The sequence below is a fragment of the Callospermophilus lateralis genome, chromosome 9, assembly GCF_048772815.1.
Source record: "Callospermophilus lateralis isolate mCalLat2 chromosome 9, mCalLat2.hap1, whole genome shotgun sequence".
Lineage (NCBI taxonomy): Eukaryota > Metazoa > Chordata > Mammalia > Rodentia > Sciuridae > Callospermophilus > Callospermophilus lateralis.
In genome coordinates this window covers 71,271,054-71,289,007 of record NC_135313.1, presented here as the reverse complement: position 1 = coordinate 71,289,007, position 17,954 = coordinate 71,271,054, and the positions used below count along the sequence as shown (strand labels likewise).

Here is a 17,954-nt window from a genome sequence, read left to right as displayed (position 1 = left end):
CTAAAAGACAAAATAGATAGTTTTACTAAGAACTATATTTATTTAATGGCTCACAGTGATCCTTGATCTACATCATTTGGCACATCCACTTGAAATGGGGATTTGGTTGACAAGAATTTAATGAACAAGAGATTTTCCACCAATTTTGGGAAATCTCATGCTGAGAAACAAAACATAACAAATGTTGTAAAGTTTCTGATTAAGTCACTTTACTAAACATACTCTTTAAAAATCTCAAACATAAGACTGTTTCAAATGCCCTTAATGCCTTCCGATATAACATTCTGAAATCTGCACATTGTTGAGAAAAGACATGGAAAGTAGAGAGACACATCTGGTTTTATTACTTAGAAAATGCAATAACTGTCAGTTCCCTGATGTTGGCAAGCACCCCAAAACACACACTAGATTAGCAAAGCCAATTTAGTGTTAGGAAGGCAGCTGGCGCTAGTTTCTTTCTTCCCAAATGGTCATCCACATCTTGAACTTTGAATGTTTTCTGTTTTACATTGCAGGAAGATGCTATTATTTTGGGGAAAAAAATGGCTAACAAGTAATTTTTTTAACTTGCTTTTATACATTGCTTTTTAGAAAGGAATGTTTTCTCCATTAAACACACACACAGAGTCCTTGTAGAAAAATATGCAAAACTTCTACTTGAAGAGAATTTCTATATTGATAAACTCTTCCATGAATATACAGTTTCATTTACATAACTTCCTCAAATTATTTCAGTGAAGGTATAGCATTTAGAAAAGAGAAATTATAGCCATTTCTACAAAATATGGACTCTTCTCAAGAACCCTACAGATAATTCTTGGCCCCTAGTTAAGAAAATATGATAATAATTCTAGTACAATGATTCTCAAACTTCAGAATAGCTGAGGAAGTTTTTTTTTTAATGCTGGAGCCAGAATCCTACCCTCAGAATTATTGATTTAGTTAGGGTATGGCTTGAGCATCAAGACTTTCAAAAGCTCCCCTAGTTATTCTAATATAGCAAAGAATGAAAGAATAGCTGCACAGCTATTACATTAGCATCGACTGATAATGTTTCTAGAACCTCAACCATCCAGCTGGGCACAGTGGCACATGCCTCTAATCCCAGCAATTTGGGAGGCTGAGGCAGGAGGATTGCAAGTTCAAAGCCAGCCTCACCAACTTGGTAAGGCCCTGAGCAACTTAGCGAGACCCTGACTCTTAATAAAATAGGGTTGGGGAGGTGGCCCAGTAGTTAAGTGCCCCTGGGTTTAATCCCTGGTTTTTGAAAAAATATAACAAAACCTCATCCATTTTTTTTTATTTAGCCCAACTTCAGTTTTCTAGTTATAAAATGGTATCCAGAGGAATTATTTAGCTAAGTAAATTTGCTTTGAGAAAACTTTTCTTTAAATAATATAATACAACATTTGAAAATACTAACTTCATATCTTTATTTTCCCTGGAAATCATGGATTCCTGTAATAGTGAGGAGGGGTAGGTGAAGAGTTCCAATGCCAGCTCCATCACTTCTATCCCGGTGGATCAAATTCTGATGGTGGAATAGAAATACTGAAATATACATGGGTGAATCCAAGAACAAGGGACTAGTTTCCCACTTTTCTGGTATAAAATGACCCCCAGGGAGGCCTAGCATTTAGCATGCATTATGTCCAACATGACAGTAACAGGGTGTGATATTTAGAGATGGCATGAGATTTTATTTTTGTGGTGTGCACAAGATCCTATCAGAAATAAAAGCCCAATTCTGGGAAAACCATGGGCTAGCAAAACCTGGAAGAAGAAATAGAAACTTAGTTAAAAGGGGATTCTCAGGAGTACAGGCAATAGCAGGTAGCCAGTGGCAGCCTACATGGATCTGTATTTTAAAGTTAAGTAGGTCTGATTATGTTACTGTAAGGTTCTGTGAGGATCAAGGCCTATTTCAGTGACAAGAGAAAAATGGCAAGAATAGTAAAGGGTAGTTAAGACCCTGAAGAATGCAGAATGGTGAAAAAAGCAGTGTTTAAAATGTATATAAAGTGTGTTGTGTGTTCTATAAGGCAGGCAGAACCTACAGGTAGACCAGTCACCTAACCCTGCATAGCCAGGAGACTATGTCTTCATTCTCCAGAATGTGTCCACTGACCCCATGAGGATATTCTGCAGCTAAAATGTCACTAAATAAATTAAAATGTGCGAAAACTATAAAATATACACCAAATTTCAAATGCATGGTATGAAAAAAATAAAATGTTTCATTAATAATATGTATGTTGATGTCCTATTAAAATGATAATGTTTCTGGAGAGTATAGTGGGTTAAATGAAATATGCTATTAAAGTCAATTCTACTTTTTTATATTTTAGTGTGATTACCAGAAAATTTTAAATTACTATGTGACTCACATAATATTTCTATTGAAGCACTGCCTATACCCTGGGAAAGGGGCAGATATTGAGGACACCAAGGAGAACCAAACCATGCAGGGAGATAAGCCACTTCACCCCTCTTCTTGGAGGAGGTTGCTTTATCTCCAATAGAGATTGTGGTTTGTACTTTACCCACAAAAGGCTGTTGTGAAACTAAAAAGCTTGATATACTTTTAAAGGAAGAGTTTCCATCACTCTTCACTACGTTGAAGGAAGTGGGGGGCTCATAAGAGAAATGAAATTAGATGCTAAGAAACTAAGAAGCTACTATTCCTCCTACCTTTAGGAGTACTGTAAGTAAGGAATTGAGCTCAATACAAACTAAAATCTTTTATAAAATCAATATCAAACTTTGCATAAATTTTGAACCCTGCTTTTTTTAACCATCATGCATGCATTAATATTAATTTTTTGCCAATAGAAAATAAATCCTACATTGCTTTGTGCAACATTTAAAAAATAGTTTTGAAGTGGAATACTCTTCAGCAATAAAAAGAAAAAAATAATAATGACACATGCTACAACATGGGTGAACTTCAAAAACATTATGGTAAGGAAAACAAGACAGATGCATTCCATTTATATGAAATATCCAGAAAAGGCAAATTTATTGCGGCAGAAATAGATTAGTGGTTCTTTGGGGCTGGAAGTGGGATGAAGGACTAATGCAAATGGATAGGAAGTATCTTTTTGGGTGACAGAAATGATCTAAAATGATTATAGCAATGGTTGTACAACTCATATTTAAGTTTACTGAAAATTATTGAATTATACACTTAAAATGGGTATTTTGTTATAAATAAATTGTTCTTCAATAAGGAAAATTATTTAATGTTAAAAGTAACAGCATTTAGTAGCTTTCAGTAAGGCAGGATGCATTTTTGTACATTTTTATGCAAAGATATGGAAAGCTGAAAAGTAGAAGAAATTGAAAATTATTAACAACTTTGGCTTTGGCAAGCACCCAAATAACTGCCAATTTATTGTTAGGACAGCAAAAATGAAATAAAACTATTTAGGAATTAGATAACAAAAACATCATTTCAAATTTTGTAGAACGTGGCCAAAGATTCACAGAAAAAAGTGAAACTATATCCAAACAAATTTATTAGAAAATAAAAAACATTGAAAACTCAATAACTAAAGTGTTCAGCTTAAGAGGCCATAAAAACTCAATTGTCTTCAAGGTTGTATTTCTTTCTTTGTCTTTCCTCAGACTCCATGTCCAATGAAAGAAGTCACCGAAGATGACTAATTTCTATACTTCATAACTATCTGTCAGCTCTTGTAACACCATTGCATCCCACTGCCTTTTCCTTAGGGCAGATTTTTTTCATAGTTTACAGAAGGAATCTTATAACTGGCTTCTTAATCACCAAAATCTACCTATTCCAAAATAATTTTGAAACTTTAACCAGAAAAACTCTGTGAAATTTTCTAGGGGATCTATGAGAAAAGGAGAAATAGAAAGCTATTTTGGAAGTACGTTCCTAGGTTGGAGATTTAATTTGATCTAAATAATCTGTGTCAGTTCTCCTTAAGAAAATTTCAACATAAAAGTCAATAGAGTTTTTAAAATGAAATTTGACATAAGAAAGCTATTTTTAAAAAGAACAATGAGTGAACACTTGGTTCTATTAGATAGCAAAACAGAATGATTGAAACAGCATGGTATCCATGTAGAAATATAAATATAGATCTGTTTTTATTTAATCAAGAGTCCATATGGCTATACAAATATAATTAGAAATATAATATATAATAAAGTTGGCATTTCAAATCAGTGGGTAAGGATGAATCATTCAGTAATTGGTATTGAGATAGTTGGCTAACAATTTAGGGGTAAAAAATATAAGTCAGACAGTTTACTCATATCATTCATGAAAATAAATTCCAAATGACCGGAGAGCTGAGTTTTAAAAGAAGTATGAATAATATATTTTCAAAGAATTAAGTTGATTTATTTACAGATATACCATATATCATTTTGAAGTTTCTGCTTTATAAAAATGATTTTTTTTACTAGAGGTAGGAAGGGGGCATGATGTCCACTATTGCCTCTGCTTGCCACCCTACATGCCATAATTGAGAAAGGAAGCCTTTTATTTTGTCCACTTGCAGTAGAGGCTTTGTGTACTCTGTTGCCAGAAGGGTGTACTATTTCTAGCTGGGACACAGACCTTACATGTTAGCAGCAATTAATAAATAGGAGTTAATAGTAAACAGGCAATTTGTATAACATGATTTTTTCCACACATTGTTACACTGAATTTTGTCCCCTGCAGCCCCCACAAAATTTATATGTTGGAACCCTCATCCTCAATGTGATGGTATTTGAAGAAAAGGCCTTTGGGAAAGGATGGAGCCCTCATGAGGACATTAGTGCCCTTTTAAGAAAAAATTTCAGAGAACTTCTTGTCCACCTTCCCACCAGTGTTAGGATACAGTGAGATGATTGCCCTTTGCAGACCAGGAAGAGATCACTCATCAGAGTCCCACCCTGATCTTATATTTCTAGTTCCCAGAACTGTGAGAAAAATAAGTTGTTTGAGTCACCCAATCTATGACATTTTGTTATGAGAGTCAGAGCTGACTATTATGATGGTATTACATTTCGTAACACAATGAGGATTTATTTTGATAATGTTGATTTTGCTTTTTATGTAAGTACATATAGATAGTATGTATGTATGTGGGTTAAATAGCTGGTAATAGCAATAACTTCCAGAGAAGAGCTTGCATGAGGATATTGGTCAAGCAATGCTTTAATGTAAATGTTTTAATTTTTATAAGAATTTCAATTTTATAAGAATGTCTTCATTGTTATGTGTTTTATATAAAATATTTAAAATGTTTAAATATTTTGAGAAAAAATACATTATAGGTTTTTAATGTTGTAAGATAACTAATTAATAGGAATAACTTATATTTAATGAATATTTACTATGTTCTAGGTAGCTACACTGAATTTACCATTTGAGCCTTGCAAAAATTCTATGAAGTAGATCTGATTTATATCTTAATTGTATAGCTGATGAAACTGAAGCTCAGAGACATTAATAAATTTACCCAAACATCAAATAGCCATAAAGGATACACACAGGATTCTAATGACAACTTAATTAGAGAGCCTTCCTTTCTAACCTCAATGGTATGGTGAGATATGAAAATAGAGAATTAGGAAATTAGCAGGCTAAGAGAACCATTAGAAAAACCAATTTCAATAATATGAAAATTGCAAAAAACGAATTATAATTGATTGAGAAAGTAAAATACAATTAGTAAATAAAATGAATTGCTATCTTTATTATCATGTTGAACCAAAGAAAATTGTTAAGTCAACTATTTTGGCCTACAAAACTGAAAATTTCATGTTGTCCAACCATCAGTTTATGAATATTATTTTCAAGAATCTTATTCTTGAAATTAATTTAAAGATAGAAAGAGAAAGTAAATGACAGACATTCTGAAACCCTCAGTGCTATGTGTGTGTATTCTGAAGAATCTGGAAGTTATTTCAAGCCTTATTATTCTGATGTGAAAAAAAAATGTGCCTACAGTTAAAATACCAAACATGAGTTTTGTGAATTATATTTCAATATGCCAAGTAAGTGTTTTAATAAATTAACCAAATAGTGCCAAAATGATTACAAAAGAACACAACTTCTGGTTACTGTCAGAAGTAAAATCTCACTGACTGCAGATCCACACTGGAGCTCAAGCCCCAGCCCAGGATTGCCTCTGCCAGCCCCGGTGGAAGCCCGGCCCAGGTTAGGACCATCACGACCCTCTGGGCCCACCTGGGAGCACAGGCCTTAGCCCACTTCCATCTTGGGTCACTGCAGCCATCCCATAGTCCTCCACACATTAGCTTCCACCTTACAACAATAGAAAACTCAGAACAGGCAGTCCATGAGGTACAGAGAGTCTGCATGGTCACTATAAGATTATAGGGTAGAAATTATAATACCTCAGATATGCACTGCAAGAAAGAAAGACACATAGTCAACAGGTACAAACAAGGGGGAAAATGTACCCCAAACAAACCAGGATACTACAATAATAGAACCCATGGATGGTGCAGTTGATGAAATGTCAGAGAAGCAGTTCAGAATATACATAATCAAAATGATCTGTGAATTAAAGAAAGACCTAAATGAGCAAATATAGGCAAAAATTGATCACTCCAACAAGGAGATAAGAGAACAAATACAAGCAACCATTGATTTTACTAAAAAAAAAAAAAAAAAAGATAAGGGAGCAAACACAGGTAGCAAAAGATTACTTCAAGAAAGATAGATTCTGAAAAAAAAAATCAGAAATCCTTGAAATGAAGGAAACAATAAACCAAACAAAAAACTCAATAGAAAGCATCACCAACAGGATAGATCACTTGGAAGACAGAATGTCAGATAATGAAAACAAAGTATACAGTCTTGAAAATAAAGTAGACAGCACAGTGAAGTTGATAACAAATCATGAGCAGAACATCCAAGAATTATAGAATACCACTAAAATATCAATATAAGAATTATTGAGATAGAGGAAACCATAGATATTCAAACCAAAGGAATACACAATCTCTTCAATGAAATAATATCAGAAAATTCCCAAACATGAAGAATGAATTGGAAAATCAAATACAAGAGGCTTACAGGACACCAAATGTACAAAATTACAACAGATCTACACCAAGGTATATGATAATGAAAATTCCTAGCATACAGAAATAAGGATAGAATCTTAAAGGCCACAAGAGAGAGGAATCAGATCACATATAGGGGGAGATCAATTCATATCTCAGCAGATTTTTCAACTCAGACCCTGAAAGCCAGGAGATTGTGGAACAACATATACCAAACCTCTGAAAGAAAATGGATGCCAACCAAGAATCTTATATCCAGCAAAATTAAGCTTCAGGTTTGAGATGAAATAAAAACTTTTATGATAAGCAAAAGTTAAAAGAATTCACAGTGAGAAAGCCTGCACTACAGAGCATCCTCAGCAAAATATTTCAGGAGGAGGAAATGAAAAACAACAATGAAAATTAGCAAAGGGAGAAACTGCAGTAAAGGTAAGGCCAATCAAAAACCAAGTCAAGTTAAAAACCAAAAATAAACCAAAATGTCTGGGAACACAAATCATATTTTAATAATAACCCTGAATATGAATGGCCTAAACTCATTTATTAAAAGACATAGACTGACAGATTGAATTTTTTTTTAAAAGACCAACAATATGTTGCCTTCAAGAGACTCATCTCACAGGAAAAGACATCCACAGATTTAAGGTTAAAGGGTGGGAAAAAATGTATCACTCACATGGACAAGCAGGGGTTTCCATCCTCATATCAGATAAAGTAGACTTCAAACCAAAGCTAGTGAAAAAGGGATAAAGAAGGACATTTCATACTGCTTAAGAGATTCATACATCAACAAGGCATTACGATCATAAATATCTATGCCTCAAACAATGGGGCATCTATGTATGTCAAACAAACTCTTCTCAAATACAAGAACCAAATAGACCACAACACAATAGTACTAGGTGACTTTAATATACCTCTCTCACCACTGGATAGATCTTCCAAACAAAAACTAAACAAAGAAACTATAGAGCTCAATAATTCAATCAATAAATTGGACTTACAGACATATATAGAACATTCCATCCATTAATGATTGAACATACTTTCTTCTCAGCAGCACAAGGATCCTTCTCTAAAATAGACAATATGTCATGCCACAAAGCAAGTCTTAGCCATACAAAATAGAGATACTACCTTGCAGTCTATCATACCATAATGGAATGAAATTAGAAATCAATGATAAAAGTAAAAAGAGAAGCTACTCTAACACCTGGAGACTAAACAATACAGTATTGGACAACACATGGATAACAGAAGACATCAGGGAGGTCATAAAAAAATTCTAATTCATGGTGGGGTAGGGAGGGGGAGGAGCATGGGAGGAATAGATGAACTCTAGATAGGGCAGAGGGGTGGGAAGGGAAGAGAGGGGGCATGGGGTTAGAAATTATGGTGAAATGTGATGGACATTATTGTCCAAAGTATGTATATGAAGACATGAATTGGTGTGAATATACTTTGTATACAACCAGAGATATGAAAAATTGTGCTCTATATGTGTAATGAGAATTGTAATGCATTCTTCTGTCATACATATGTAAAAAAATGTTTTTAAATTCTTAGAGGTAAATGAGAATTCCAATATAACTTATCAAAATTTGTGGGACACTATGAAGGCAGTGCTAAAAGGAAAGTTCATTGCATTAAGCTCATTCATTAAATGAAGAAAAAGACAGCAAATAAACAACCTGACATTAGATCTCAAAACTGTAGAAAAAGAAGAACAAATCAACTCCAAAAGTAGTAGAAAAAGGAAATAATTAAAATCAGGGCAGAAATAAATGAAATAGAAACAAAAGAAACAATTCAAAAAATTGACAAAAAAGGAGGGAAAAGCTCAAATTACTAAAAATTGTGATGAAAAAGGAAATATCATGACAGACACTATTGAAATACAGAAAACAATTAGAAACAATTTTGAAAATTTATATTCCAGTAAAAGAGAAAAACTTGAAGGCACCAACAAATTTCTAGAGGCATATGATCAATCCAAACTGAGTCAAGAGGACATACACAATTTAAACACATCAGTTTCAAGCAAGGAAATAGAAGACACCATTAAAAGATCTGGGACCAGATGGATTCATGGCTAAGTTCTATAAAACCTGCAAAGAAGAATTAATACCAATACCTCAAATTATTCCATGAAGTAGAAATGGAAGGAACCCTTCCAAACTCATTCTACAAAACTAGTATCATCCTGATACCAAAACCAAGCAGAGACACATCAAGGAAAGAAAATTTCATACCAATATCTCTGATGAACATTGATGTAAAAATTCTCAATAAAATTCTGGCTAATTGGATACAAAACATATTTTTGAAAAATAGTGTACCATGATCAAGTGGGGTTCATTCCAGATATGCAAGTATGGTTCAATATACAGAAATCAATAAATATAATTCATCACATCAATAGACTTAAAGATACAAATCATATGATTATATCAATTGATTCAGAGAAAGCATTTGACAAAATACATCATCCTTTCATGTTCAAAACACTAGAAAAACTAGGGATAGTAGGAACATCCCTCAACATTGTAAAAGCTATCTATGCGAAATTACCCAAGGCCAACATCATTCTAGGTGGAGAAAAATTGGAAGCATTCCCTTTAAAAACTGGAACAAGACAGAAATGCCCTCTTTCAATACTTCTATTTAACATAGTCCTTGAAATGCTAGTCAGAGCAATTAGACAGATGGAAGAAATTAAAGGGATATAAACAGGAAAAGAAGAACTCAAACTATTAGTATTTGCTGATGACATGATTCTATACTGAGAGGATCCAAAAAATTCCACCAGAGAACTTCTAGAGTTAATTAATGAATTTAGCAAAGTAGCAGGATATAAAATAAATACCTATTAATCAAATGCATTTCTACGCATCAGTGATGAATCCTCTGAAAGAGAAATTAGGAAAACTACCCTATTCACAATAGCATCCAAAAAATATTTGGGAATCAACAAAAGAGGTGAAAGACCTCTACAATGAAAACTACAGAACACTAAAGAAATAAATTGAAGAAGACCTTAGAAGATGGAAAGATCCCCCATGCTCTCAGAGAGGCAAAATTAATATTGTCAAAATGGTCATACTACCAAAAGCACTAGACAGATTCAATTAAAATTCCATTGTCATTTCTTATAGAAATAGAAAAAGCAATCATGAAATTTATTTGGAAAAATAAGACCTAGAATAGCCAAAGCAATCCTTAGCAAGAAGAGTAAAGCAGGAGTCATCACAGTAGCAGACCTTAAACTATACTACAAAGCTGTAGTAACAAAAGCAGCTTGGTATTGGCACCAAAATAGACATGTAGACCAATGGTACAGAATAGAAGACACAGAGACAAACCCACATGAATACAGTAATCCAATAGTAGACAAAGGCACCAAAAACATACATTGGAGAAAAAAACAGCCTCTTCAACAAATAATGCTGGGAGAACTGGAAAGCAGCAAAATGAAAATAAACGCTATCTCTCACCATGCACAAAACTCAACTCAAAGTGGATCAAAGATCTAGGAATTAGGCCAGAGAACCCATGCCCAATAGAGGAAAAAGTAGGCCCAAATCTTCATCATGTTGGATTAGGCCCCAACTTAAAAAGATTCCTAAGTGCAAGAAATAAAATAAAGAATTAATAAATGGGATGGATTCAAACTGAAAAGTTTCTTCTCAGCAAAGAAAGAATCAATGAGGTGAAGAGAGAGGCTATATCTTGGGAAAAAATTTTTGCCACACACACTTCAAATAGAGCACTAATCTCCAGGATCTCCAAAGATCTCAAAAAACTTAAAACCAAAAAAACAAACAACCCAATCTCTAAATGAGCTAAGGAGCTGAACAGACACTTCTCAGAAGAGGATATATCAACAAATATATGAAAAAATGTCCGACATCTTTAGTAATTAGAGAAATGCAAATAAAAACTACTCTAAGATTTCATCTCCCTCCAGTCAGGATGGCAGTTATCCAGAGTATAGATAACAATAAATGTTGGCAAGGCTGTGGGGGAAAGGGCATGATCATTCATTGCTGGTGGGACTCCAAATTGGTGCAAGCAATCTGGAAAGCAGTATGGAGATTCCTTAGAAAACTTGGAATGGAACCACCCTTTGACCCATTTATCCCACTCCCTGGTCTATACCTAAAGGACTTAAAATCAGCATACTATAGTAACACAAATCACATCAATATTTATAGCAGTTTATTTCACAATAGTTAAACCTAGATGTCCTTCAATGGATGAATGGATAAAGAAATTGTTGTATATATATATACACAATGGAATATTACTCAGCAATAAAAGAGAATAAAATCATGGCATTTTTAGGTAAATGGATGGAGTTGGAGACTATCATACTAAGTGAAGTAAGCCAATCTCCAAAAAACAAAGGCCATATATTCTCTCTGATAAGAGGATGCTGATCCATAATGGGGGGGACATGGGAAAAATTGAGGAACTTTGATGGAGCAAAGGAAAGGGAGGAGTGGGGAGGGGGTATGGAGGTAGGAAAGATAATGGAATGAGATAGACATCATTACCCTTGGTACATGTATGACTGCACATATGGTGCTATGCTATATCATGTGCAACCATAAAAATATAAAGTTGTGCTGCAATTGTTTACAATGAATCAAAATGCATTCTGCTGTCACATATACCTAATTAAAATTTTAAAAAAGAACAAAAGTAGAAAACAGAAAAAAAAGAAGTAAAATCTATCAGCAAGTTTTACACACTGAACTCCATCTCCCTAAATCACAGAATGAGGACTATGTTTCTATCAACAATATGACAGTTTTTCTGAGAATTATTAGTCAGATGTAATCCTGATATTTTAAAGTTCCTCCTCACTGATCTCTTATTGACCTGCAAGTACTGGATCCAAAAATTACCTGGATCTACAGAATTTTATCAGAGGAGTTAAACTTACAAATGATAGACCCTTTTAAGGGTCTAATCAACTCACTTAGCCTTCAGAAATTATCCAGTTCACTTTTACAGAGGACAAAAGATACCCTTGTGGAGGTTAAATGTCTGACTTTCCAAAGGTCAGACACTATTTAAAGAAGAGTTAAGAATAAACCCCTGGTCTATGGCTTCTAGTCCTTAGTACTTTTTGCTATGTTATGATATGGCTATTTTTTCCTGTTATGTAATGCAGATTAATCTGATCTTCTTTTTCTTCTTTTCAACTAAACTTCTGAATCAGCTAATCTTTATAATTACTGGGATAGGAAGTGAAAGGCTGAAATGACTCTGTAATCAAAGAAGCTCCCTGCCATGAAGGATGATCCTATTAGAACTTGTCCCCTAATGCTGGGATTCCACATCTGTCCTGCTTCCCATCCCTTTCAATTCCTGTGATGCTTTTCACTTTCCCAGATAGTCTTAGACTGTCCAGGCAGCCTTTAACCACTACCTTTGCCTTGCCCTTTAGTATTTAGCTGTTTGGGGGTTCTTGTCTTCTTTCTTATTTCTGAACCATACATGGCTCATCTTCTGGTATCCTCTTGTATCTTGGTTTGTACTTGTTTATCTTGTTTCTTATTCATTGCTTGAGCCCTGGCTTTGTTTTATTCTTGATTCTCTCAGTAGAAGATTAGACTGAACTCAAAAGTCTTGAATATTTGGAAAATAAAGTGATTTTGTCCCAGAAAGTCCTTAGTAATAACTAGCATCTCTCTCTCTTCAGATTCATTCTGCCACAATAGTGATTGGAGTTTGAGATAACTTCACAAGAGTCACAGAGTAAATTTCCTAGAAACAGTGAACCTAATTGTATGAAGTGATCATGTCTCCCAAAGTATTATGTAAGTTCAGGAGAAACTTTTTATAGAATTTGTTTTTCATAGAAGTTTGAGGTTCATGCCAAAATTTAGGGGAAACTACTAAGAGTTCTGAGCAATTTTTTATATAGTTTCTAATTTAGGTAAATGTATTAGGGAAACTTATTAAAGAAAACTCACTATGACTCATGCTATAAAACTAAAGGTCTGTCTTCAATTTATCATTTATGAAAAGATAACTAAGGAGCTAATTAAACTAGATAACTATGCCACTTATAAACTTATTAACTCTCCACTGGACAATGAAGTCCACCCTTCATTGCCTGCTGTGAGAAAATGCAGCTGGACCCCCTGTATCTCCTTTGCAGTTGGTAATTTATTAAACTGTGTTGGAAAGGGGTGCTGGAAGGACATTGAAAAAGGAAAAATCTTTCCATCATGATTTCAGTTGTCCCTACCATTCACTGGCCAGCAGCACCCATATGGGCCACCCAATGTCACCTTTACTCTTGGAGCTCCAATGGAACCCATGCTCAGTTTCCCATCAAATTTCAGAAGTACCTATATGATTAGATTTCCATTGAGTCTTTCAAGCCTCCCAAAGGCCAGCTTCCAGCTTTGGTCAGCCTGTACCCCCAGGAGCACCGAAGAACTCCACCAACATGCAGTGGGCCATAAGCACAGCAACTACAATGAAGACTGAATTCTAACCATGGGGAGAGGGAGCCCAAATACAAACTGTTTCTCCCATGGGAACCCTCCTTCAGTCCTTGGGTATTCTTAAGAGTTCTAATCTCTTAATACAATAGGGATTTTCTGTCACAGCTTATAATTTTTTCATATTAAGCTTCTCCTATTCAAATTGCCATGTTGTTTCTGCCTTCTAATTGACCCTGATTGATATAGTAATCTTGGAAATATAATTTTAATCTCTCAGTGTACTCATACATAAAATGAGGAAAATGGATTAGTTAATATCAAATATCTTTTCTAGCTATAAAATTACTTGATTCTAGGAAATTATTTATATGTAGCATGAAAAAAATATATTATGAATAATGAGCAGCGCTTTATAGTTGTGTGTTGTTTTCTCAGCCTCATATCAGTAAATGGGTCTCCCTTCTCATCAGAATAATGTTTTCCTCCTCCTGCATCAAAATGTTACTTCAGTATCATTTCACACATACAGTGGGCAACCCAATATCATAAATCCTCTGTGAGAGTTTTAACTAGGAAGCTAACTTGGAACAAAATGTAGACATAGAGGTTTGTGTATAAAATGAAAGTTTGAAGTACATTATAGAAATAATTTTATCTGTTTGCAAATATAAATTTTGAATGGATACATTAAATATTTTAAAAAATGCTCCCTCTGATATTGTTTATCCTAACACATTACAGAAGAATCCATTTACCACTCCCATCATCACACATTTAACATCTCCCTTTTACCTTTCTCTGTCTTTTTCTGACTGTTTAGCCATTAATTTCTTCAGTTCTTCTAGACGTTGAAGATCTCTCATTTCCATTTCTTGCCACTTCTGCTCTTTCTTAGCCCAGTATTTCCTTATCTATTGTATAAATGTTACATAAAATTTCAATGAGCAATAGATAATAACAAGGGAAAGCAATAACATTATCCATTGGTTCATATACCAAAGATTGAATTTAAATGGCATTTCATATTTTTTTGTTTCTTATAACTGCCTGTAAAATATTGGCAACAGAAAAATAAATTAAAACATGTTTTGAGAAACTTCATGGTTTAACAATTTCTGCAGTGGAAATGTAACTTGTGCTGAGCCCAAGGTTTTAATCTATGGCTAAAATAATCAAATTTCAGGGAACCACAATAAAAGAATGTTACTGCCTCTAAAGCATATGACCTACCTGTTACTCGAGAATATTTTTATCCTCTTATGATAATGCAGTCTTTAACAAATACAGCATAGAACTATTTTTATTTTAAAAGCATGGTTTTATTTATGCTAATGGACAGCAGGATGTTGAAAGCATTATGCTTCTGGGGAAGTGGCAGGAGATGGGTAGGAGGAAGGAGGGAAAGAACAAATTAGCAGGGTTGTGGTAGTCCTGACTTATGTGGTAAAATAAAGGTCAAGCTTCTCAAGTTTAAAAAGGTGAGTGCATTCTTCTTCCCAGGCCTATTTTATTTCTCTTCTCTTGAAATGGAGGCAGAAGGACAAAACCAAGTGTATACATGTGCTATTTTCAGGGGACTAAAGCCATGATTCAGGATTTCCCAGTGTGATGAGGCAATTTAAGTCAATGTTTATTTTGCAGAGGTCCTTTTTACCACTCTGATTGGCCATGTTGTATCTGGGTCAAGAGACTGGGTTTTTCTGGTGGAAAACTGAGTGGTACCTCAGTGATGAACACTAGCAGAAGCGGGTGTTATAGAGGCTGGATTAGCCTCACCCCCAATGTGGCATTTCCCCTTTTGAGAGATGGATATGAAAATCTATGTAGTTTTCTGGGTTGCCTTAGCACCCTGGTCTCAGATTCCCAGGAGATCCATAATAAGCCTCCTGAATTCCATGGCCAGAGCTATAGTGACACTTCAGCCACAATAGTGACATTGGTTCAGTGCTTAATGACTATCTGGAGAAGCTCCATATAAGGTGATATCCATTCCACAGATGACCAGGGTCTGAGTTTAGGGAGGAGAGAAAGCTGGAAAGGTACAGCACTAAAGACAGTGTGTGTGAGAGAGAGGGGGTAGAGATGAAAGAGAGGGGCATCCCTGACTGACAAAGTCTGTTCCAGAGTTCTAACTGGGAAGTGCCAGGGATTCTCTTAATATCAAATATGAAGGTATTAACAATGATTATTTAATCTTCATCTGGGAATTAAAAGGGATCTTTTATATTCTTTATGTTTTTCTGTATTACTTTATTTTCTTTTACAGTGAGTATATCTTTCATTATCAGGAAAGAATAAAAATACTTCAAAAGTAAATTTGAAAAATAGATACTGAATTAAAGAACATTTTTCTCAGCCTTGCAACGTATCAATAACGTTTTCTTGCTCCCAGCATTGGCCATGGAGGAAAAGTCAGTGGTCCTTTTGCAGACATTAACTTGACCACAAGCAGACTGACACATGAACACTGGGACTTTTGTGAATCTCAGGACAAATTGTTTCTATTCTTAACTCTCTGGTACCCTCAGCCATTACTACAGTGTGAGTCCCTCCCCTCTTTCTCCTTCTCTCTCCTTTCTTCCCCCTGCTCTCCTTCCCCCTCTCTCAATTTACTCTTTCACGGTGCATTCTCCAGGACCCTGTGGAACCTTATATCATCATTCATAACATCTTCCACATCTTTAATCTTCAGAACATTACTTCCTTGTTTTGACTGAAATTCTCTTGAGTGAAGAACAGTCATATTCTGTTGCCCCATATGCAGAAGGGCTTGGAATAGTTTGGACATTTTCCTCATTATAACTGTTATTTTTTAATTAACTAAACTCCTTGATTTATTTAAAATTCTTTAGATTTTACCACATGTGCTTTTACTGTTCTAGAGTCTCATTATCTTATCATATTGATACTAGCATTTAAGAGCAAATTTGGCACCAGATTATATTTATACTCTCATTGCACTTGATTTTCTATTTTTTCATTTTTTTAAAAATTGTTATTTTTAGATATATATGACAGTAGGGTATTTTTTGACATATTATACATACATGGGGTGAGACCCTTTACAACTTTGATCCCATTCTTGTAGTTGAACATGATATGGAGTTACACTGGTCATGTATTCACATATGAGCACAAGAAAGTTATATCCGATTCATTCTACTGTCTTTCTTATTCCCATTTCCCCCTCCCTTCCCTGCATTCCCCTTTGTCTAACCCAATGAACTTCTATACTTCCCCTTCTTACCCTCTCTTGTTACGGGTTAGCATCCGCATATTAGAGAGAACATTTGATCTTTGTTTTTTGGGGGGACTGGCTTATTTCACTTAGTATGATATTCTCCAGTTCTAGCCATTTACCAGAAAATGCCACCATTTCATTTTTTATAGCTGAGTAATAGTCCATTATGTATGTATACCACATTTTTTTTTTATCCATTCATCTGTTGAAGGACAACTAGGTTGATTCCATAGCTTGGCTATTGTGAATTGACCTGCTATAAATATTGATGTGGCTGCATCACTGTAGTCTGTTGATTTTAGATTCTTTGAGTATATACCAAGGAGTAGGATAACTGGGTCAATTGGTGGTTCCAGTCCAAGTTTTCTGAGAAATTTTTATACTGCTTTCTATAGTGGTTGCACCAGTTTATAGTCCTACCAGCAACGTATGAGTGAACCTTTTTCTCCACACCCTCACCAACATTTATTGTTACTTGTATTCTTGAAAATTTCCATTCTGACTGCAGTGAGATGAAATCTCAGTGCAGTTTTTAATTGCATCTCTCTACTTGTTGTTAGAGATGTTAAATATTTTTTCATATATTTTTTTGATCATTTGTATTTCTTCTTCTGTGTAGTACCCATCTAGTTCCTTTGCCCATTTATTGATTGGGTTATTTATTATTTGGGTGGTAAGTTTTTTGAGTTCTTTGTGTATTCAGGAGATTATTGCTTTATGTGAGGTACATATGGTAAAGATTTTCTCCCATTCTGTGGGCTCTATAACTGCTGTTTTTAGACCACTATGATATTGTTCTCATGTATAATTCCTCTCCCTTTGATATTTACACTATCTGGATATACCCTCATGTATCTGTCCTTATCACTGGTATGTGTGGTCTTCCAAGTCACTCTCAAATACCTATCAAGACTTCAGATGCCCAAGTCATAACCTCCTCTATGTTAGCTCCTCCTTCCACCTTCCTAGGAAACTTCAGCATCTTTCTGAATGTCCCTTCAACTTGTTATTCTCACCCTTACATGACTTTGTCCATTCCAGGGACTCACCTCCTCCTCCTCTTCCAGGATTCTATTGTCACTGGAAACAGTTCCACCTGTTTAATCTTTAATTACAGCAATAGACTTGTGACCAGAACTGAGCCCCCGTCACATCATCTTCTGGACTCTGATTGAATAAAGCTATTTCTTTAG

The 17,954-nt window shown here is 34.8% G+C and overlaps 1 protein-coding gene across 1 annotated transcript in view; it reads right to left on the bottom strand.

Annotated features, from left to right (window-relative positions):
* Positions 1 to 17,954, bottom strand: part of Ccdc148 (coiled-coil domain containing 148) — a 200,688-nt gene that overhangs the window by 37,700 nt on the left and 145,034 nt on the right. Inside the window, exon 11 of the mRNA XM_076866446.2 lies at positions 14,313 to 14,431. Coding sequence (XP_076722561.1) covers positions 14,313 to 14,431 — 119 coding nt within the window. The remainder of the gene's footprint in view (positions 1 to 14,312; positions 14,432 to 17,954) is intronic.